This window comes from Pan paniscus, chromosome 17 (assembly GCF_029289425.2).
Source record: "Pan paniscus chromosome 17, NHGRI_mPanPan1-v2.0_pri, whole genome shotgun sequence".
Classification (NCBI taxonomy): Eukaryota; Metazoa; Chordata; class Mammalia; order Primates; family Hominidae; genus Pan; species Pan paniscus.
In genome coordinates this window covers 83,365,259-83,388,770 of record NC_073266.2, presented here as the reverse complement: position 1 = coordinate 83,388,770, position 23,512 = coordinate 83,365,259, and the positions used below count along the sequence as shown (strand labels likewise).

The following is a 23,512-nucleotide window of genomic DNA, read 5'->3' as shown; positions in this document are numbered from 1 at the left end:
GAATTGGCCACCTACTTCCACGAGGATTCACAGCGGTAGATGTGCTAAAATTGCTAAAGTGGCTTTAAAATAGAACATTTTTATACATCAAGGAACCCTTTTCCACACCTGTTCAGAACTGATGTCTTCCTCTTTAACGTAACCTCCAATGTATTTGATAGAAGAAATTGAAGGGCCAGTTCATGATAAATATAATCATTTCAAAGCCAGGAAACACAAAGGGATTTTTTTGAACTCCTTAATTGCTGGAAAGGCAAATTGAAATTCATAAATGTTTTGTGTCTAATTTAACAACTGCAATTTCAGAAAGAAAAGGATTATAGCACTCGGTCAGGTTCTTTGAAGAAATGCCTACTCCTTCTCTATGAAAGTCAACTGTTAAATAAAATCCAGCATGTCAGGCCATTTACAAAGATTAAAAGCTTCTCTATAATAAATTGAGTCCCACTTTCATGTATAAAATACTGAACTTGGTCTTTATCCATTATACCTACAGACAGAATACAAGCTGTGAGATTTTCAGCAACTGTCAAAGATAAATTTAAGAAATGAATCACCCCTTTAATGTTAGGAATTTATCTTCCTATATCAAAACTAAAAATCACATCTTAAAGCAGGAGGTTGCACTGTAAAGCAAATAAGAACAACTACACTGGTTATTTGGGGGACTTAAACAATGTATTCTGTTCATTTTTCACTAGTATACACAAATAAGGAAAGTGCTCTGGCCTCTGAGTGACTGCATGCTCCTTGAATTGGGAATACATTTGATTTCATTGCAACTTCAACTAAACTACAATGAAATAAAAAGAGTATTGTTGAATTTTGGAATTTAAAAATATGTAAAGTAATGAATTACCTTTATTCATCTACAAATACCTTTTAACAATTTATATTGTATCAGCTTACGATTTTTTTCTGGAAAGTCTGAATAGCCCATAACGTACATTATATGGATTATCGTTTAGGGTACGTTATTGTCATCATATTTTTAAAAGCAGGCGTGAAATATTTTTAAAGTATCTTGTAAACTTTTTACTTTGGCATTAGGAACACTTTTGAAAATAAAAATATAAAACCATGAAGGACATCAACGTCCTTAACTGCAGTGTACTTAAATGCAGTAACCAGGGGTGAGGCATACTCCATCCCCCTGACCTCAATGTACTTTCAAAAACCAAAAAGCTGAGCACTTATTTAGTTTTAAATAAAATGAATTCATCTTCAATAAAAATATATGCCTTCTTAAATGTCTGTTGGCTATCTGTGTTATCATCAACAGGAATGTGACTGATGAAAAAACTGTATTGGTGATCTGTGGAAATAGTTGTGAAAACAATTGTTTTTTTGTGGCACTTTTTCCTTTTCTTTCCCACTGGACCCTACTGCACTGCTCTTCTCATAAGCTTTACACTTTATGGATGGCCTACAGTTCAGAAACTGATACATTTCTGAGCTTTTCTGGCCACCTTCTCATGCTGCATTGGCACAGATATCCCTGCTGTCTTTCTTTTTGCTCCTGTTTACTTCATTTGAATGTTTTCAACCAGCTTCACCAAAAGGGCATATATGTACTAGGTTGATGCAAAAGTAACTGTGGTTTTTGCAATTAAGGTAATAGCAAAAATCACAATTACTTTTGCACCAACCTAAGTTCAAAAGTTACTGCTTGTATATCTTTCTGTTCCCATAAGTAGTCTGGTATTCACCTTCCTTCCCTGTTAAGTGGATTGTCCTTTCTTGTCTACTGAGAATTAGCACTTTCACCATTCTAATGCCTTGTAGTTCTCAAGGTACATGACAGAATGCTACAACAGGAGCTGCAGCTTTGGTGTCAGAAAGGCCTTGTCCAACCTTCCTCCATATTAGCTGTGTGATATTGGAACAAGTAACTTTCAACCTAACTGAAATTAGCAATATATGATAATAATAGTCAACATCAATCTTCACAGTGTGGACTGAAGAGATAAAGAACATTGGAAATAACGTAAGTAGAGTTAGCAGAATCCCAGTTACTTATCAGTATGCAACAGAGCAGTTTGTTTTTAAGGTAACAAGCAAAGTAGAAAGTGTACCATATATGGCTAGGCATATGTACCAAAGATTAAATGGGAAATAGGAAAGGTGGTACAGTGAGAAATGAAGGTCTGCACACAGGACATATTATTTAACACTCACAACAATTCTCTGGGGTAGGTGTTTTCCCATTTGATGGTTGTCTTAGACACATAAAATAACCTGTCTAAATGTAATTAAATGCAATAGTGAGGGGTGAGGCATACTCCATCTCAGTCTGTCTTCAAAGCCCCCACACTGTTTATAACACTGTATGCTTAGTACTTTCAAACAAGGTGATTAAAAAACAAAGGCTAAAGGTGACAAGTATGAAAGCTCAAAAGCCAATTTGCTTGCTCAAGAAAGACAACAATTTTTAAAATACATGGATGAATAAACAATTATTTTATATTTATATACAACTTTAGTCTCTGAAATTTTTCACATAGTTTCCCCAAAATGAAAGTAATTGTAGTAGAAAGAAAGTAGAACCCAGTAGGACTTCTTCGTGAGAAATCAAATTAAGTAAAGCATGGAATGAAGAGGGACGTTGAGAGAAAATAGTGATGGGATGCACAGATGGAGGCAGGTAGAAATAAGACACCTGTTACACATGTTGAACAGCATAATTAAGGAGGAGAAATGTCCAGTTGAGAACAAAAGGGTGTAAGAAATGAATGAGTATTAGAGTCAGTAAGGGTATAAAGAGGGTAAGAGTTATATAATAATTAGACGGTCTCTTAATTTAAATCAATGTCTAAGTAGACAAAACATTTCAAAATTATAAATTTTTTAATTATAATAAATTTTGTCATAAATATATTGCTATATATAGTATATATCAATTATTTCTTATATTCTATTGTAAATGTATTTCATGCTACTGATAAACTTGACTTTTGATTCTCAAGTCTTCAATCAAAGTAAAACTCTAAAGTACCTGTGGGTATACCAGCCCTAAGGTACAATACACATCAAGGATATTAATGTGTTACGCAGTTTGCTTTATTTCCCAATCTTGTCCAAGGCAAAGAAAAACATGGTATTTTGGAAGGTTAGATAATTTAACATTTGAATGACCTTGGAAAATATTAATTTCTAACCATGTAAGCGCATATAAAAATAGAATTTAATGTTTACATAGAACAAGAATTAACTGTTCTTCATAGACTCTGGTGCTAATCACTGTATTAAGAAGAATACTCTGCCTAAGTAAGCAGAAGATTATATATTTTAAGAGGTTTTATCATTTCTCTTTTCTGTCATATGACCTCTACTTCTGAGTGGAAATAGAAGAAAAGATTTAGGTCTAGCTGAAATTTAGCCATGTGTGACACTTAGATTGTTCTGGTTGTTCAGGAATTTACATATCTGTTTAACAAAATTATGTTAACCATTTATTACATGCATTAGGTATTGTAGTGTAATGTTGCACATAGAAGCAGACATATAACATTTACTCATGGACCTTACGATTCCGTGGGACCAACAGATATTGATCCAAACATTAAAATAAATAAATGTAAAAGTAGAATTGTAATAATTACTCCAAAAGAGGGAAACATGATCTTATAAAGAAGTGTACTAGGGGAAATAGATACAGATGAGAAAGACTTAACTGATGATAACTGGAGGCTGAGGGTAGGGACAGGAAGATGTGATATGGAAGAACATGCTTGGTACAGTGACGACAGTGAGCAAATATTTGAGGCCAATGTGGCTGGAGGGCAAAGAAAGAGGTGAGTTAAGGTTGGAGCTGTAAGCACGAGTCAGGCCCTACAGGTCCAAGAACAAACATATTTTAAGGACTGCATGATATAATCAGATTGTTTCAAAAAAATAAATAAAAATCATTCTTACTGGACCAAGGAGAGGAAGATAGGGGAGAAGATGTCACGAAAGAAGTTAGAGTGCTATTACAGCAGTAAAAGTATGATGCAGGCCTAAATTTCTGATTTTGGAATTCAGTCTTACAACATTCAATTCAACATTTTCTGAGCATTCTAGCAGGTAGGAAATAGTGCTGGATATTGGCAAAAGCATATCAAGAGAGGGTTCCTACAAATAAGCAGTTCCAACACTGTTGACTGTATATTCACAGATAAATACAGTATGAATCTTAGTGCAATTCACTGTAAGAATATACAGACATGCACAGGCACAGAGAAATATGCAGAAAAGAGAATTACAAGAATAAAATTATATAAAACTACAACACCCTACTGCGAACTATTTTACAAATTTCATGTAATTCTTTACACTCTTTTGAACTGATGTGTTGTCAGTTTTATTTTTATTTTTTGGAGACAGAGTCTCACTTTGTCACCCAGGCTGAAGTGCAGCGGTAGGATCTCAGCTCACTGTATCCTCGACCTCTTGGGCTCAAGCAATATTCCTGCCTCAGCACTCCCAAGTAGCTGAGACTACAGCCACGCACCACCACACATGGCTATTTTTTGTACAGACAGGGTTTCACCATATTGCCCAGGCTGGTCTCGAACTCCTTGAGCTCAATGGAGTTTTGCCAGTTTGCCCAGGCTGGTCTTGAGCTCCTTAAGCTCAAGTGATCCTCCTGCCTTGGTCTTCCAAAGCATTAGCATTACAGGTGTGAGCCACCACGCCCGGCCTTTTTGTCAGTTTTAAATTAGTTTAAGTTGTCCAGCAATTGGATAGAATCATTCTCCCAAAACCAAGATAAATAAAAGGAAGGGAATATGGAGAAAAATATTGATGTGTAAAACACACACCATACTACAAATTAGTGGGCACCTTTATTCTCAGCTTTACTGTGATCTTTGGCAGATGTCCATCTGCACAGTAAACTGGAAAATGATTTCTACTGGACTATCATCAAGTAACTGGAACATGATTTCTATTGGAGTATCATCAAGTCCTGTGGTCCTAACCAATCTCCCCACTTGATGATAACCATGAAACTACTGGTCTCTACAATAAGTATCCCTTCTTTCCAATGAATGTATTCTATTATGAACTGTCATATCCTCTTAAAGATGGCAGACACTTCAGAAGTCACCTAGATTTGCTCTACAGCAGGGGTGTCCAATCTTTTGGCTTCCCTTGCCCACACTGGAAGAATTGTCTTGGGCCACTAACACTAATGATAGCTGATGACCTAAAAAAATTGCAAAAATATTTCATAATATATTAAGAAAGTGTACGAATTTATGTTAGGCCAAATTCAAAGCCATCCTGGGCCACATGTGGCCCGCGGGCCTCAGGTTGAACAAGCTTGCTCCACATGCATGTGTAGTGTTCAGCTGGTCTGGAGTTCAAAACCTCGTTGTCATCCTGAGTCCCCTACTCTGGATGTTCTGTGCTTGCAAATGTCAGAATTCTCAATATTCAGTTTTGGCACCCAGAAATAGCAGAATTCTGCCGACAACATCTGATCATCACAAAATGGTACCATTGCTAAATAAGGCCACATATCTATATATACATGTATGAAATTATAAATATATATACATTTATATATGCATATATAAGTATATACATATAAAATATGCATATTTGAATTTTTTAATTTTTATGTATTTAGGGAGTAGAAGTGCAGATTTTTTTACATGCGTTTATCTTGCAGTGGTGAAGTCTGGACTTTTGGTGTACATTACCCAAACAGTGAACACTGTACTCAACAGGTAGTTTTTCAACCCTTACTCCCCGTCAACTCTCCCACCTTTTGTAGTTTCCAACGTCTATCATTCCACCATGCTATATCCATGTGTATGCATTGTTTAGCTCCCACCTATAAATGAGAACATGAGGTATTTGGCTTTCTAAGGCTACTTATATTAAAGAGAAAGTAACTCCACTAATTTTTGTTAACATATTTAAAATGTTGAATCTGGTATCCTTTTAAAATCACTCAGTAATGTAAATTACATCCCACTAGGTTTTTTCCTAGCCTAAAACTCTGTAAAGAAAGTTTTTTAAAACCAAATTGGATAAATTTATGTTTGTATCTGTTAAATATCACTTTCTTAAGTTTAATCCATTGTTTAGTGGCTACTACCACAGGTTTAAAGCCTAAATTCCATTTAATTCAATAATATTTTTAATGAGTACTGATTGCTAAAACTGTAAGCCATATGAAGGGCAGTGACTTTGCTTTCTACAGATTTACCCTAAGCACAAAGAATAATACATGATAGTAAGTATGTGCTCAATAAATATTTGATAAATGGATTAATAAATTATAGGCAAGGAAATGTGACTAGAAATATGTAGACTTGCTGGACTTGCCATCAACAAGCCCAACAATTTGAATAAAAAATAAAGAGTTAAATATTATAGAATGAATTAAATATAAAGCAATATAAAATATGGTAGGAAAATATGTATGGGAAAGGGATTATTTCTGCCCAGGATTCTCAGAGAAAGTCCAACATAAGAGATGACATTTGAAATGTGACTTGAGGGATAAGTAAGTCTTTACCAAAAACACCATCATCTATATGGTCTCTTATGAACAATCATCATTTCTAATTAGCCATAAAATAGTCGTTTAAATTTTCGTTGTCTACCATAGTTGCCACTAGCTGCATGTGGCTATTGAGCACTTGGAATATGGCTATTCTTCATTGAGATATGCTCTAAGTGTAAAATAAACATACGATGTTCAAGACTTAAGTTTCTCTTTTTAAAAAAGTAAAATATTGTCTCAATAATCTTCATGGATTACATATTAAAATGATAATAGTTTTGTATAGTGTGGTTGAAATATATTATTAGCATTTATTTCAACAGTTTCTTTTTACTTTTTCTAATAAAGCTATGTGAAAATTTGAAATTACATATGCATTTCACACTGATGGTTCACAGTAACTTTATTTTGGACAACTGATCTAAACAAAAGACCCAAACACCAGAATACTCTAATTGCATATGGTCTTAGAGGTATTCTCAGATTTATTGTCAAATGACATATTGAACAACAGGACAGCTATAATCAGTTTAATGATTAGTGTACCTACAAGGTATAGTTGAAAAATAATCTAATCAAAATAAAAAATCTAATCAAAATAAAAAATCTGCCAGCACAATCTGGATGCAATTTCAATAATTTATTTTAAACAATCATCCACATTGATATGCAAGTATAACTTAGCCTTCCAAAAACTTTCTATTTTTTAATTCTTCACCATTTATTGATCCTGTTGATTAACATGAAGTTTATTTAAAAATCTGTCTTTTTTTTCTACTGGGCACTAATTAAGTTTTAGTAATTTTTTTCTTTATTGTTTAATTTCAAAAATTGTTTAATTCTGTTTTTTAAATTTAAAAAAATTTTTATAGACATTTTAATTTTTTAAAATTAATTTTAATCTTTTTTTATTTTATTTTTCTCTGTCACCCAGGCCGGAGTGATCATGGCTCACTGCAGCCTCAAACTCCTAGGCTCAAGCAATCCTCCTGCCTCAGCTTCCCGAGTAGCTGGGACTTTGGGTGCATGCCACCATGCCTAGCTAATTGTTTTATTTTTTGTAGAGAAAGAGGTCTCATTTGTTGATCAGGCTGGTCTCAAACTCTGGCTTCAAGTGATCCTCTGGCCTCGTCCTCCCAAACTGCTGGGATTACAGTCATGAGCCATTGCTCCCAGCTTAATTTCCTTTTAATATTGAACTGAGCTTGAATTTTGTTGGCTTCAGATGGATCAGAAATAACCATGATGAAGAAACATGCTATCCCCACTCTTTTCAGGGTCATCTTGAAACTCTCTCCACTATCTCCAGGCACACTATTCCATCAGAGCTCAAAAAGGGAGGATATTAAGTGGAAACACTTTCCTGAAATTTTCCAGCCAACAATTTATCTTCATATACCCTCAATATTATTAACTTTTATTTTATGTAAGAGTAGCCTACTCCACATTTCCACTTTCTTATATCCTGACTGCTCTCAAACCAGAGCAATCTGAGTTTTCCCTGCTATTTCCCAGGGACCAAGGCTACCAATGACTCACATTTTGCCAAATCCAATGAGCACTTTGTGGCCCTTTTTTTTACATGGCATGTGTGTCCTATTTGACACAGAACTTCATGGGAAATTGTGTGGGTCCGCTATCTTGAACTTACTCAATAGTAAACAATGCAGCTGCTTGCAGCCAGTTTAAAAGAAAATAAACAATTTTATTTTCTTCTTTCAAACCATGTTTTTTTGTAGCCGCTCTTTTCTAAGAAGTACTTACAGTAAATCTTCCTCAAGTTCCATACTCGGTTTCTTGGCTTTTCACCCCACATTCTTCCTAGGCAAGCCCAGTGAAACCCCAGGTTCAACTGCCTCTTGTATGGCAAGAGCTGATGTCTCTGACATCTAAATCTCTCATCTATCTCTTTGGATAACCAGACCATATTTTAAAATGACTACTCCTATTTTTGATAATGCAAATATATATACTCATCAGAATATAATAAATGTTCAAAATGGTAATTATTATCATTGTTATGATTTGTTATGACCACTTCCTTTACTGATAACAACTTTCTGTCCAATGGCTCTCACTCACACACCATTCAAAATTTGTAAGTTTAATCTCATTAACGTTCCTCTGATTTGTTTCCTATTGTGTGCTCTTTTCTCAAGTAAGAAAATACCCAAACCAGAAACTCCAAGTCATCTGTGACTCCACCTTCTTAATTTCCTCTTTGCTTCAACTCTCCATCACCGCATGCTCCACTCAAACAATTCTTCCTACTCACTGTAACCCAGAATATGCCTCAAGTCCTGTCCCTCAGCCCATGGCTCCTGCCTATTTAAGGACCTCATCTGCTTTGCATACCTGTTATTCCATTTCCTGGATGTATGGAGGTAGGTGAGATCCTTTACTTCTCCTTGCCTCAGTTACCTGCTCTCCAAAATGAAAATAATAGTCTTTACCTCTTAGAAACCACTTCATAGTAACTTTATGAAGATTAAGTGAGTGTCTATTTGTAAAGGGCTTAAGTAGTGCTACCCACAGTAGGCGATATCTGTCTTTATTCAATAATAGGTCATACATTGTGGAATTTCTACAATAAATTCATATGATTCAGTTCCGAACTTTTTGGGTCCTGCTAAAATTTGAGTCATGTAATTCATATACAGATAAAATGTAAACTTTACCATGCTCTCACTTGTGATTTTGATGACCTCCTGTAATGTAGTTAATTTATCTGATATCTACTCTATTCTATCTAACTGACAGTAGAATAATGAATTATGGAGGATACTGGACCTATTCTTGAAGGGATTAAAATATGTGGAGAAGGTTGCAAAATTTTCAGTAGAGTGCAATAAATAATATTTATGGATTAAAAATATTGTCTCTATATGTGCCTTTGACAGGCCCCAATAATATACTGGTTAAGAAGACAGAGACGAAGATCACTACATTCAAAAGCTTTTATATCTGAGCAAAGAAAACAAACACATATAGTTACAAGTAAGTACTACAAAAGAAACAAATACCATGATGGAGACTAATGGTGCTTAGGACACTCCTCCTGGGGAGATAACACTGAAGCTGAGGCATTAAAGATAATCTAAACTTGACAGGTGAAGGAATGCAGGAAGACTGTTTCAGGAGCAGGGTAGCACACTTGAAAATAATGGGAAGAAATGCATTGTGGGTCCTCCTACTGGTTGAGAGAAGGATCAGGCAGCCTGATACCTTAGAGAGGTAAGCAGGTGGCCAAACGTGCCTTGCTTTGTGGACCATGAGAAACATTTAGATTCCATGTAAGTGCATCTGAAATGTTTCAAGCAGAGACGTAAAATAATGTATGTCTTAAAAAGGAAAGTGATAGGAAAAATGCAGGAGTACCACCACTGTCTGGTTGTGATCAGAAAAGGATGTCATCAGAAGTGGCATTTAAGCAAAGATCTGAAGGATGAGTGGATTTACGTGCTATGGAATCTGAGGCTCATGCAGATCCCCAGTAACACAAGGCTAAAATTTTATCTTGCACTTATGGACCACCTCTACTACTTTTATTTTTGCAAAGGATAACTAAAGATTCATAATTGGTATGATCCAAGTGAGTGAATGAGATATCAACTGTAACATTTAACTGAATTTTAAACTGATAAATAAAATATCTCTGACATCTCTTCCGCAATATTTTCTCCATCTACCTTTAGTCACATATTCAATTTTTTTTTCTTAAGCCCTTATATAGTTCCACGGCTACTAACCTGCAAACATCATTTAAATTCTTTTAATCTGTGACACATCAATTTTTCTGAAGAGTTAAGGAGATAGACCAAATCTCAGAAAAATGTCCTAAAAATATAGCGTCTTGGGAAATAGAAAAAACAGGGTCTAATGGAGATAATCCTATGGGTAATAAAAATAAGTCAAATCAATTATTCTTTTCCACAATTCAGTACATTCAAATCATTCATGCTTCATTCAGCATGCATGTATAGAATGTTCTGTATGTGTCAGATCAGCATCTGATTAGCTGATATAAATAATGACAAAATAATGTTCAGTCCTTGCCTCTAAAAGCTGTCTACTGGAAGAGATGGACAAGGAGATAAACCAATTAAACAGACAAGTCAACCATGTCAGATGCTCAAAGACTGCTAGATGCAAGGTATTATGGGGTCCTTAGGAACAGCATCCAGCCTGGACTCAGAAGCCAAAGAAGTGAGTCTTCAATACAAAAAAAAAAAAAATTGACCCACTTGTAGATTCTGGGAAGAGGCATTCCAGGCAGAAAGACAAAGCAGAATGAGTCTTAGAAAAAGCAACGGATGCAATTTGACTAAAGTACACCAAGTAAGTAGAGAAAAATAAAGTCAAACTGGATGAGAGCTGTCTGGTACTGGAGAGTCTGTGATTTTAGTCTGTAGACAATGGGATTTCATGAAAATACGATTTTAAGCTGCGGTGTTTCAAAATCCCATTTATTTTTTAAAAGCTTACTCTGAAATACTGATGGATTGGTTCTGATAGAGAATGGTAGAGTTGCCACAATTCAGGAGGAAAAAAAAAAGACGCTGGACAAAAATCAGGTGCAACAATAAGAGACAGAAACAAATTGATTCAAGGCCCAAAAACTAAAGTTAACAGTATGTGTGGACTAATTGACCATGGAGGATGCAAGCGAGAAGATGGAAGCCTGACTGATTCCACTCAGAAAAACATATAAGTGGGTATTCAATCAGGAAAAGAGGCAAGAATGTAGGAAAATTGCTCAGGATTGATGTTTCTCTGGAGATTTCTAGTTTCAACTCTCCAATAGAACAAGGAGCATACATTGGTAGACCTCCTGTAATAGATCATATATGCTTAAAGGGGCTAATTCTTTCCAAGTCTCAAGAAAGGGAAAAGTTTAACTAAAATGGATCTTTTCTTTTCCCAAAACAAGTATCACAAAATTCATTTCCTTTAAATGTGAGGGAGAATGATTTCACCTTAGTCTCAGTTAATATAGAAAAAAAATTTCCTAAGTACAATGAATGGTTTATGCACAAAGACAATTTGTGTACTAGATTTTGATTGTACTGAAATATAACCTCAAATTTAACATACACTCTTCTAAACATGTTTTCTAAAGACTGGAAGGAATTGGAAGATACTATAAAATAGACACTCAGAGTTAACCGAATAAATAATAAAACCACTATGTGAAACACAGCAAAGATACTCCTGCACCTAATTTGGCAGTGCCCCGGCTGTAATATCCACAAACCTGTAAGCATTTCCTAGAAACAGAGGGGTCTTTCACGTGGGGAAACATATATGGAAAAATATCTTATAAAGAACATTTAGGAGGCAGGCTTCCCTGTGTTTGGGTCCGGACTCTGACACTTGTTCATTCTGTAACTTTTTCTGTATTTCCTCTAAGTTGTAGTTTTCTTATATAAAATGTGGGCATAGTAATACTTGCCTAGGAAATCTCTTATGAGCATTAAATTAGATAATGCTTGTAAAGCACTTAGGCTGATGTCTAGCACATAGTACGAGCTTATGAAATGCAATTCATTTTTTATTATGCTCATGCTTGTTTGAAAGAGGAACACATCTGCTACTATAAATTAGCCAACAGTAGTCTGCACATTATTATCTCTAGGGCTGCTATGCCAATTATGTTCTATCATTATAGATTATGATGGGGATCCATTTTTTTACATAGTGCTGCCACTTTTTTTCTCCACAATTTAACGTATTTTTCCTTCAGTGATGTTCACTATCATTTGCAAAAACAAGAAAGCATTTTTCTGTTGGAAAAAATCATGAATAGCCACAGTTACTGGTGGCCAAATATAGTTTAGTACTTGGGAGATCAGGGAAGAAAAGTGAAAAGATGCATGACAGCTAACTGTCAAGCTGACCATCATAGACGTACTGGAGGAGACTGAATCCCATGCAGTAAACAGCAAGTTTCTACAAACACCTTATTAAATCTGAGTTTATGAAGCTGGGCTGGTCTAACTAATCCCAATTGTGTCAGAAGAGCAAAGAGCTGGAAGGAACGCTAGAAGACTTCAATTACTGGGCCCTGGAAGTCCAAGTACAGAAACACCCAAAACTTAATATAGTAAATTCAGTGGCAGCCTTATTATGCAAGAAACAGGTTTTATTTTTGTGTATGCCGAGGAACAGAAAGAATTTAGCTGTAATATTTTAAGAATAGGAGTACAATATTTAATATTGAAACCATATTTTTAAACAAAACAGTTGAAATTCTTCTCCTTTATTAAAAAAATCTACTGAATAAATAATCGAATGTCTTAGTCATTCATAGAATTTTTTTTCTTTAAAGTGTTTTTAGCCTGGTGGAAGAATAATTGTGTATGTCTGTAAGTGTGAATTTAACTATGATAAAAATGCATAATTAAATTGGTATTGATGTTAGTTATGGGTTGTAATTTCTATTCAAAATTTAGAATACAGGCCGGGCACGGTGGCTCACGCCTGTAATCCCAGCACTTTGAGAAGCCAAGGCGGGTGGATCACGAGGTCAGGAGATCGAGACCATCCTGGCTAACACAGTGAAAACCCATCTCTAATAAAAATACAAACAATTAGCCGGGCGTGGTGGCAGGCACCTGTAGTCCCAGCTACTCGGGAGGCTGAGGCAGGAGAATGGCGTGAACCCAGGAGGTGGAGCTTGCAGTGAGTCGAGATTGCGCCACTGCACTCCAGCCTGGGTGAAAGAGCAAGACCCTGTCTAAAAAAAAAAAAAAAAAAAAAAAAATTTAGAATACCAGAGTATCTTGCCATATGTTGATGAAATTTTTCTGCATGAAAAATAATTGAGGTATCTAATTGATTATTTTATGATGAAATGTGAGTATAGCAATAGCTTATCTCATTCAAACTGTACTCACTGTAAATAAAGGAAACCCATGTTCTAATTTTTGGATTTTTTTTTCATTTAAAGAATTCAGGTGCAAATAAATTAGAGAGAGAGCAAGAATGAGAAATCAGAAAGCAATTCATCCACAAAGTTAGGAGAATACAGATAGAGATAAAGACTGACAAATACAACTTCGGATAACATGAATTATTTCAGCAATATATAGGCGTAAACATATTTATATTTTCACGATGTACTTCTTGTGAAGTTTAAATAAAAATCAGTGATTGAGAATAAGGAGACCTAGAATCTTACCCCATCATATCCTCTAACTTGTTATATGTACTCCTACAAACCCTCGAACTTACCCTACACCTCAAGTTTTCCCTCTGTAAGGTTTGGGTTAGCATCGATACGTGGGATGCCTTCCAGCATTAAACTTCTGGTAATGTCAGTGCATCCCCATCCGTCATGTTACATGTAGCTTTAATTAGTCACATCACTGGAACATAAACTTAACATGTAGTCAAGTACCTTTTTTTTTTTTTCTTTTTATTTTTTATTATACTTTAAGTTTTAGGGTACATGTGCACATTGTGCAGGTTAGTTACATATGTATACATGTGCCATGCTGGTGTGCTGCACCCACTAACTCGTCATCTAGCATTAGGTATATCTCCCAATGCTATCCCTCCCCCCTCCCCCCTCCCCACCACAGTCCCCAGAGTATGATATTCCCCTTCCTGTGTCCATGTGATCTCATTGTTCAATTCCCACCTATGAGTGAGAATATGCGGTGTTTGGTTTTTTGTTCTTGCGATAGTTTACTGAGAATGATGGTTTCCAATTTCATCCATGTCCCTACAAAGGATATGAACTCATCATTTTTTATGGCTGCATAGTATTCCATGGTGTATATGTGCCACATTTTCTTAATCCAGTCTATCATTGTTGGACATTTGGGTTGGTTCCAAGTCTTTGCTATTGTGAATAATGCCGCAATAAACATACGTGTGCATGTGTCTTTATAGCAGCATGATTTATAGTCCTTTGGGTATATACCCAGTAATGGGATGGCTGGGTCAAATGGTATTTCTAGTTCTAGATCCCTGAGGAATCGCCACACTGACTTCCACAATGGTTGAACTAGTTTACAGTCCCACCAACAGTGTAAAAGTGTTCCTATTTCTCCACATCCTCTCCAGCACCTGTTGTTTCCTGACTTTTTAATGATTGCCATTCTAACTGGTGTGAGATGATATCTCATAGTGGTTTTGATTTGCATTTCTCTGATGGCCAGTGATGATGAGCATTTTTTCATGTGTTTTTTGGCTGCATAAATGTCTTCTTTTGAGAAGTGCCTGTTCATGTCCTTCGCCCACTTTTTGATGGGGTTGTTTGTTTTTTTCTTGTAAATTTGTTTGAGTTCACTGTAGATTCTGGATATTAGCCCTTTGTCAGATGAGTAGGTTGCGAAAATTTTCTCCCATGTTGTAGGTTGCCTATTCACTCTGATGGTAGTTTCTTTTGCTGTGCAGAAGCTCTTTAGTTTAATTAGATCCCATTTGTCAATTTTGTCTTTTGTTGCCATTGCTTTTGGTGTTTTGGACATGAAGTCCTTGCCCACGCCTATGTCCTGACAGAAAGTCAACAAGGATACCCAGGAATTGAACTCAGCTCTGCACCAAGCGGACCTAATAGACATCTACAGAACTCTCCACCTTTTTTTTTTTTTAAGAGTCTAAAGTCCAGGTACTTCCATAGTTTCATTCTTAATTGAACTTGATTTTCAAGTTCTTATTCCCCATCTCCACCTCCTCACCTTGCTTTTTGCCAGTAATATTTGTTCAGAAGTCTTAAAAGGTTTGAGTTACAAATCCTGATACCTAATGCCTAGAAACGAGATTCACACCACTTTCTGAGGTGTCATAAAGAATGAATTATTTGTGTATTAGAAATCAATTTTTTCATGCCAGGCTGTGGGCCCCACATGCACCCCCCGTGAATACTTAATCTCATTGGCTTCAGCACTTACTGTGTGAAAATCCAGAGTCTATAATAGTGGCGACAAAACTAAAACAGTATAAAAATTCCTGATTATCTGCTTTTAAAAACTTGGGAAATAAGACACAAAGAGACCACATTTCTGAGCTAAAATGGTAGCATTTGATGATACTGATTATTGTGCGGTCACTATAGAAATGGAAGCTGCAGGCAGAAGCCCCTTGTTCCAAATTGTATTTCAGTACAATAGACTTTGTTTTACTTACGGTTTTGAAGACTTGCAGTAACTCTTAAAAAATGAATAAAATATAGGGCACAAAAAAATTGATCCTTAGAAGTGGAAGAGGCATTCCAAATTTGGTGTCTACTTAAGCAATATGTTCAAATTTAGCAGAAAGAGTAGCCATACTTAAATTTTGACAAATCCCCCAAACTTTTATGCACAGACACACACACAAGCATATATGCACATACTGTATATGTATACTCATATACAGTATATCTAAGAATGAAATATAATAAAACTCTATTTCAGTTACTTTCAGTAATAATTAGCTGATAATTCTTAATTAGAATCATCAAGCAACCTAAATCGCAAAAAATCCCAAAGTCAAAGTTGAAAGTGTTTACTAAAGTGAAGCAAGCTTCATCAGACAGCCTTAAAATAATCAAAAAACAATTCATTATTGAGGATAATTAAAATTTGGGGAATACAATCTTATTCCTTTACGGCATAATCTAAGTTGTTTATGATACACTGACCAAACTTAAAAAGTCTTCCACACATCATCTACTTATCCTCTCATTATTCCTTCTCATTCTGTGCCTTCAAGCTAAAGACATTCTAAACATGAATGGATTTTTTTTTTTTTTTTTTTTTTTTTTTTTTTTTTTTTAGATGGAGTCTCGCTCTGTCATCCAGGCTGGAGTGCAGTGGCACGATCTCGGCTCACTGCCAGCTCCGCCTCCTGGGTTCACGCCATTCTCCTGCCTCAGCCTCCCAAGTAGCTGGGACTACAGGCGCCCGCCACCACTCCCGGCTAATTTTTTTTTTGTATTTTTAGTAGAGACAGGGTTTCACCGTGTTAGCCAGGATGGTCTCGATCTCCTGACCTCATGATCCGCCCGCCTCAGCCTCCCAAAGTGCTGGGATTACAGGCGTGAGCCACTGCTCCCGGCCCACAAATGTAATTTTTAAATCTTCTAATGTAGGTTATTCTGCTACTATAAAATAAATATGCAATTTACATCTTTTTTATTAAGTTTTAGATTCCAAAATCTAAATTTTTTGGCTTCCCTGCACCACATTGGAAGAAGAATACTTGTCTTAGGCCACACATAAAATAGACTAACAATAGCTGATGAGAAAAAAAACAAAACAAAACAAAACAAAAAACAAACAAACAAAAAACCGCAAAACATTTCATAATGTTTTAAGAACATTTAAGAATTTGTGTCGGGCCACATTCAAAGCCATCTTCAGCTGCTTGCAGCTTGCAGGCCACAGGGTGGACAAGTTTGTTTTAGAAGCTTCTAGACCAATAAAAAGTTGTTTGCAGTGGTTCTACCTTTTTCAAACTTTAATCCCTTATATTCTAATTAGATTAAGCAGGTAATTACTTCCCATTTCTAATGAAATTCTGAAAGTTTCTGCATCTGTGTAAAGTTCTATGCAAAATATAGTTTATTTTCTTTTAGATTTACTTGTTTAGCTTAAGTTACTTAAGACAATAACCTCCATTTTCACGACAGCATTTATAATGTATTAGTAACTAGGTCTTAGCTTATAATTTTCCATCAGTAACACTTAAAATTTATTGAACATTCACCATATGGAACGGTATATTGAATGTTTACTCTGTTCTTGTTGTGTTCGTGTTACAAGTTACAATGTGAAGAAAAATGTTGCTTTGGAATAAACCCATTACCCAGTGTCCACATTGGACATATCCCAATTTTTAAAAGGATGCTGCAAAATCTGAGTTACTGCAAATATGAGTTATAAATCTAATTTAACCGAGTAATAAACTAATCATGGAGATGTACAATTAACTGTGTTAGTATTTAATACTTTAAAAATGTAACATTTGCATTGCTGAAATTGTAATCATTTCAAATTTGCAAATAATTTAAGAAAGCAATCAAATAATTTCTTTAAAAAGTAGAATATAAAGCCATAATTTCTAAAATAAGTATATTGTCAAAACAATATAGAAAATGTATTCTCCAGTCTAGTGTATCTCCTCTGTAGAGTGCTCTAAAGCAAAGAACTGGGATAAGATAGATTATTTTTAATCCTAAATAGCATTAATTTAAAGCATAAGCCATTTATCTTCACTGTTGCTTTGAAAATGAAATTGATACAACTTTTTGTCTGAGTTATACTTCAAATATACCACTGGAAAGTGTGGCCAACAATTGTATTACTTAGTGAGCAAAACACCATCCAGGCCAGGAGCTGTGGCTCACTCCTGTAATCCCAGCACTTTGGGAGGCCAAGGTGGGTGGATCACCTGAGGTCAGGAGTTCAAGACCAGCCTGCCCAACATGGTGAAACTCAGTCTCTACTAAAGATACAAAAGTTAGCTGGGTGTGGTGGTGCACCCCTGTAATCCCAGCTACTCGGGAGGCTGAGGTGGGAGAATTGCTTGAACCTGGGAGGCAGAGGCTGCAGTGAGCCCAGATCATTCTACTGCACTCCAGCCTGGGCAACAGAGTGAGACTCCGTCTCAAAGAAAAACAAAACAAAACAAACACCATCCAGTAGAATATCTGCATATGTTCACCAAATGGAGAAGATAATAGGCAAGTCGTGACATGTGGTTATTGTGACAGCTCTTTCAGAGCAAGCCCTGGAAACAGTACCTACCCAATAATGTCAAGACACAGGCGAGTATGGCTATCAGGGCTCCTGTACTGAGGCCAGCAGGTAGGACATAGGCCTCTGCATTGCAGGTCTGGGCTACGCCGTCAGCATCACAGTCACACACGCGGATGGTGAGGGTGTTGGTGCTGCTAAGTGAGGGAGATCCACTGTCCACAATGAAAATTGGCAGATAGTAAACTGATTGTTCCTGTCTCCGGAAGCCATTTCTCCTGGTCAGTATTGAGGCTGTGTTGTCTAGGATAACGAAAGCAAATGTAAAACACCAGATTTCTGATGGAATCAGTCTTCCCAAACTTTATTTAAGTCACTCTATTTACTTTGATGCCTTAATTAGGGAAATCTCTGGAGTTGCAGATTTATTTCAACAATTTTCTTTCAATTCTCTAGGACAGAGGGACATTTCCAGTTTAATACATTATAAGACATTTATGTTATTCTATGCAGTATAACAAAAGAAATAGTTATAAAGTAAAACAAAATATGAAAATGTTTATGCATCACTTATTACATTAATTGCAACTTTATAAAAACTACACCTTTTACTTATCTTAAATTTGACACCATAAACTTATAGAAAGGATGGTACATATTAACAGGTTAAATATTTTGCAGTATCATCATATAGCACAGATAAAATTTTCAGTCTATCCTTTCTTAGACAAGTTTCAAGACCAATATTTAAAAAGGGTAAAATCAGCTACTTTAGCTTTATTTAAATTGAATATACAGGGATATTCAGAAGAATTTTATCATAAAATTTTGAAAATTATATATAGGTATTTATAGCTACTCTATGTGTATAAACATTTTGTCAGTGATAAAACAGGCTATTTATGTTTACCTTATATTTAATATTTGAATTCATCTAAGCAATTATAGTAATTATGAACTTTAAACAAGTGATCAATAAGTCTATATAATGTGTGATTTATATATCAAAAATATGTTTTGTGTGTGTTAGCAGTTTTCCAACTAACTTGTCTTAATTAAATAATAAGTATTTATGAGATTTTTTAAATTAATAGCTGTTAATAAAAATATAAAGGAAAAGAAGAAAAATCAGGATCAGAGTTTCATGCAGTGTGCTTTTATCTATTTTTCTCTCTTCCAAACTGTCAAAAAGATTTATTCAATGGTAGCATGAAAAAATTAACGGTACTCTAGTGAAACAGCAAGATGAAATCTGTCTCAAACAGCACAAAACAGCAAGCTCATATTAGACTGCAGAAAATGTATTACATGCAATTATAGAAGAGACAGTAATAAAACGGTTTGATTTTCAGATTCCATCTGGTAGATTTTTATGTAAAAAAATCTTTTATTTTAGAATGTATGAATTTGAGAAGGTACTCACTAAAAAATTAAGCTGGAGTTGTTGAAGGATACTGTTTTGAGTAAGTTCCTGTACATTTCACAATAGCACGCAGGCCTATGCCTCTGCCTCCTACCAACTCAGATGTCAGAGGCATTTATGACTTGATACAAAAAGTTTTAGAAAGTTGTTGATTTGTAATCTAACATGACTGATACCAAAATGACACACACACACACACACACGGTGAATTGAGGAACACAAGCTGAAATGCCCAAAAAGTGAGAATATGACTCTATATTCAGAAAAGTGATCATATGGAAGACTTCTTAAGAACTGACTTTCTCTGTATTCATATGTTTTCCTTCAAGGTACAGTCAAGGGAACTCTGGGCTTAAGGTAGACAATTTTTCAATTGTGTGGCAATGTGGATGTCCTATAAACGCAGACATTTTAGTGCACGTGCTGTACAGCAATCATGGTGGTATTGGATGATGACACATGGGGGATATATTCACATTCTCCTTGTGAAGTTCATAAATTCCCTTCTCTGCACTTGTACCAGATGAACCTAAATGCTGAGAATTATCCTTCTTAACTATGATTAAGTCAGTGAGTCTGGAGTTACCCATGTAGAGAATGCTCTACCTTCTATATTACTAAAGGGACACAATAGTATTCTCATTGAGTAGGAAATAAGATCAGGAAAAATTATCATTTTCAGATTGAATTTTTTTGAGATTGAAATTTTTTGAGGCCTAGGTTGCACTAAATAAGGTGATGGCTTCATGCAAAACTTCTTATCCACCTTTTGGTAGTAAGTCTGTTTTAAACAAGCCAGTAATGACTAGCAAATCCAATTCTGTACTTTTTTCCTAAAACCAGATTTACATAAACAACATAAATTTTTAAAAATAGATATTTTCCATGTTGTTGGGGGGTACTATTCACCCTCTACATCAGTTTCAAATGCTCTCCTTCCACTAAAATAAATATCTTGAATAAAAACTCATTGGAATATATAATTCAAAATTAGACAATGATAGCAGGTTCTCGTGCTTTAAGTTCTTATAACTGTCAATATATATTATTAAGCAAAACTAAAATCTACTTGTAGGTATTTGTAAGTTTTTTTTACTATAATGATATTTAGGAAACTGCTAAGAGTGTTTACCTTTGAAGCAGAGAAATACAATTTGACACGAGAGGGAGTTTTGTTATTTTTAACATTATATTTCTTAGCATCATAAATATGTCATTATTTTATTATTATTTGCATGAATTACATTTGCATTTATGTAAAAATAAAAGAGTAAGGGGTATTATCGAAAACATTAAGTCAAAGTTGATTTAGATTAAAATGTGTAATGTCCAGTTCTTTTTCTTATGTCTCAAGTTGCATCTATGAGCATAGTACTTATTAGGGTATTTAGTTGACCATCAACTTATTAGATTATTTGGATAATGAACTTGGTATACAAATAAGAAAACGAGTGCTTATAAGAAAAGAATGAGGAAAATCTAACTTTCCCTCCTATTTGGCTTTAGGCCTAAGATAATTTAAATAGCAGCTTTTCCTTCATGACAGTAAATCCATAGATAAAAATTACTTGAGGTGCTCATTGCCCTTTAATTATTGTCCTTGCTTTAAAAAAAATCCATAATCAGCATTCCTGGGGAGAAAAATACTTGCTTAGAGTATCTGTACCTGCTGCCTCTATCGGTAACAATATTAATACATTACCTTTGTTATCTTTCAGTGAAAAGTTGTGGTTATTTGTTGCATCCGTTGTTAAGCTGAAGTAAAACTGGTGTCCATTGGATGGCTCATCTTTATCCACAGCACTGATTTTCTGGATAACCTAGGAAAAGAGAAAGTAAAAGATGAAAGCACATTGGTGTGCTATGCTTAGTCTTCTGTGGCAGGACAAAGCAATTTTACACTTTATAATAAATACCATCTCCCTGAATGAGCTAGGGAGAAAGGATCCGATGTATTATTATGAACCCAATCTAAAAAAGGGCTCTGAAAAACAAATCATGTCCTTTTCTTAGTTCATGTTTGAATTCACTTTTGTGAACTTCAGAAATAAGCTGTTCCAATTGATTAGACATCCCAGGAAACATCACAAGACACTGAACAATAGATGAACAAACCAAACTGAGATTGAACTGCACTTAATTCTTAGAATTGTAAGACACTTAAACCAGGTTGGGTAAGGTAGGAAACAGCCCAATCAGCGTACTATGCTGTCTTTCTCCGAAAGGAGTCTAAGTTCTTAGCCATTTAACAGAGCTTTTACAATGTTTACCTTTCCTTCCTGAGGAATTTTCATCACCCCAATTAAACTGGAATTTGAAGGTTCCTTTAATATTAGTTCATGCTACACATCAAAGTGTTAGTTTTGCTGAAACAAGCTGATTATATTTTATCTTAAAGCTGGAAGAATTTCAAAGGCAACTGCTGCTGGATATTTTTTAAGAAACCACAAATTAGAAGCAAAGTGTTCTGAAGACTCTTACCTGCCCCGGCTGGGCATTTTCACAGACGGTGGTCTCATAGTCCATGGCAAATTCAGGGGCGTTATCATTGATGTCAAGTATAGTGATGGCCACATAGCCTCTTCCTACTTGAGATGGATTCTCTAATAAATAAGACAGTGTCTTATCATTTACTCTTTGCCCCTCTAAAGCACAATTCTAATAAAATGACGAAGCTGAGAATGAAATCTAGAATCATAATGCTGTATTACTTAAAAGGAACTATAGAAAATATGAAAATATGATCCAAATACACACACACATTCATATGTATTTGTATGTGTGTATATATATATACACATACATATATGTATATACGTATATGTGTATGTATACATACTTATGTATACCCAAATATATACATATACATGATTATATGTGTGTGTATTTGGATATACATGCATATATATAAATGTATATTTATGGTCTACATGTGTACTTGTAGATTTTAGTCCCTGAAGAGAAAATTGTTGAAAGAAGAATAAATGGTAAACCATGAATTTCAATGTTCTTTGATGTTAGAGCTCATATTTGCATGACTATACATTTGTATTATCAACACGTGTATTATAAATGCATACACATTAAAATACACAATATATCATATACATATATGCATGCAAATATGCATTCATTTTTCAATAGTTTTTATTTTATTTTATTTATTATTTTATCTTTTATGAGGGACTAAACTTAGTTCAGTATCAGAATATTCAAATCCAGATGTCTTTGTTATAGATCAATTTACTAATTATTGTAAGTTATTTCACTAACTCCATAACAGCATAAACACAATATATGAATTATGATCAGAAAACAAGAAATCCTGTGAAAGTAATATAGGCCCATTGTTTTTTACTCCTTGGTTTTCATAAATTTTGTAAATATTATCATATAAAGACAGTGAAGATAAGTATATTTCACAGCTTAGAAATTTGGTATTCTCAAGTTTTTGTACAATTCAAAGAAGGAACTACTTTAATTAACTTGAATTTACAACCTCATGACAATCGATTCTCCACTCACTGTCCTCCATCTTAATTTAGTTTTAAGCCTCACAACTTACGGCTCTCCATTGCAAGGACTGTGATATTGTGAATAGCATTTGTCTCTCGATCCAAAGACTTGGCAGTTGTGATGACCCCACTGTTGGCATCAATATTGAAGTATCTCTCCAAGTCTGTGTTTCTGTCAATTGAGTACCTAATTGAACATTGAAGAAAAGAAAAGCCTTCAACATGTACGTTTGATTATAATTTGCTGAAACTATTTCATTATTTGTGTAGCTCATTACTAAATCCTACTGACTCTCTGATCTGTCATATTAATCACATAAATGCATGCCTGGTTTAAAACTCTCCCCACATATTAGATGGTTTATAACCTGTGTCTCACTAATATGTT

General features: G+C 35.0%; 1 protein-coding gene across 3 annotated transcripts in view; it reads right to left on the bottom strand.

Annotated features, from left to right (window-relative positions):
- CDH7 (cadherin 7) overlaps positions 1 to 23,512 on the bottom strand; it is a 142,680-nt gene that overhangs the window by 12,662 nt on the left and 106,506 nt on the right. For 2 of the 3 annotated variants that reach the window (XM_034943950.3, XM_008952661.5), the window contains exons 8-11: positions 23,175 to 23,311; positions 22,091 to 22,212; positions 21,312 to 21,429; positions 18,238 to 18,489 (exon numbers count right to left, since the gene is read on the bottom strand). In XM_034943950.3, coding sequence (XP_034799841.2) covers positions 18,238 to 18,489; positions 21,312 to 21,429; positions 22,091 to 22,212; positions 23,175 to 23,311 — 629 coding nt within the window. Of the gene's footprint in view, positions 1 to 103; positions 246 to 18,237; positions 18,490 to 21,311; positions 21,430 to 22,090; positions 22,213 to 23,174; positions 23,312 to 23,512 lie in introns of those variants that run through there. The other variant, XM_034943952.3, reaches the window with a different exon arrangement.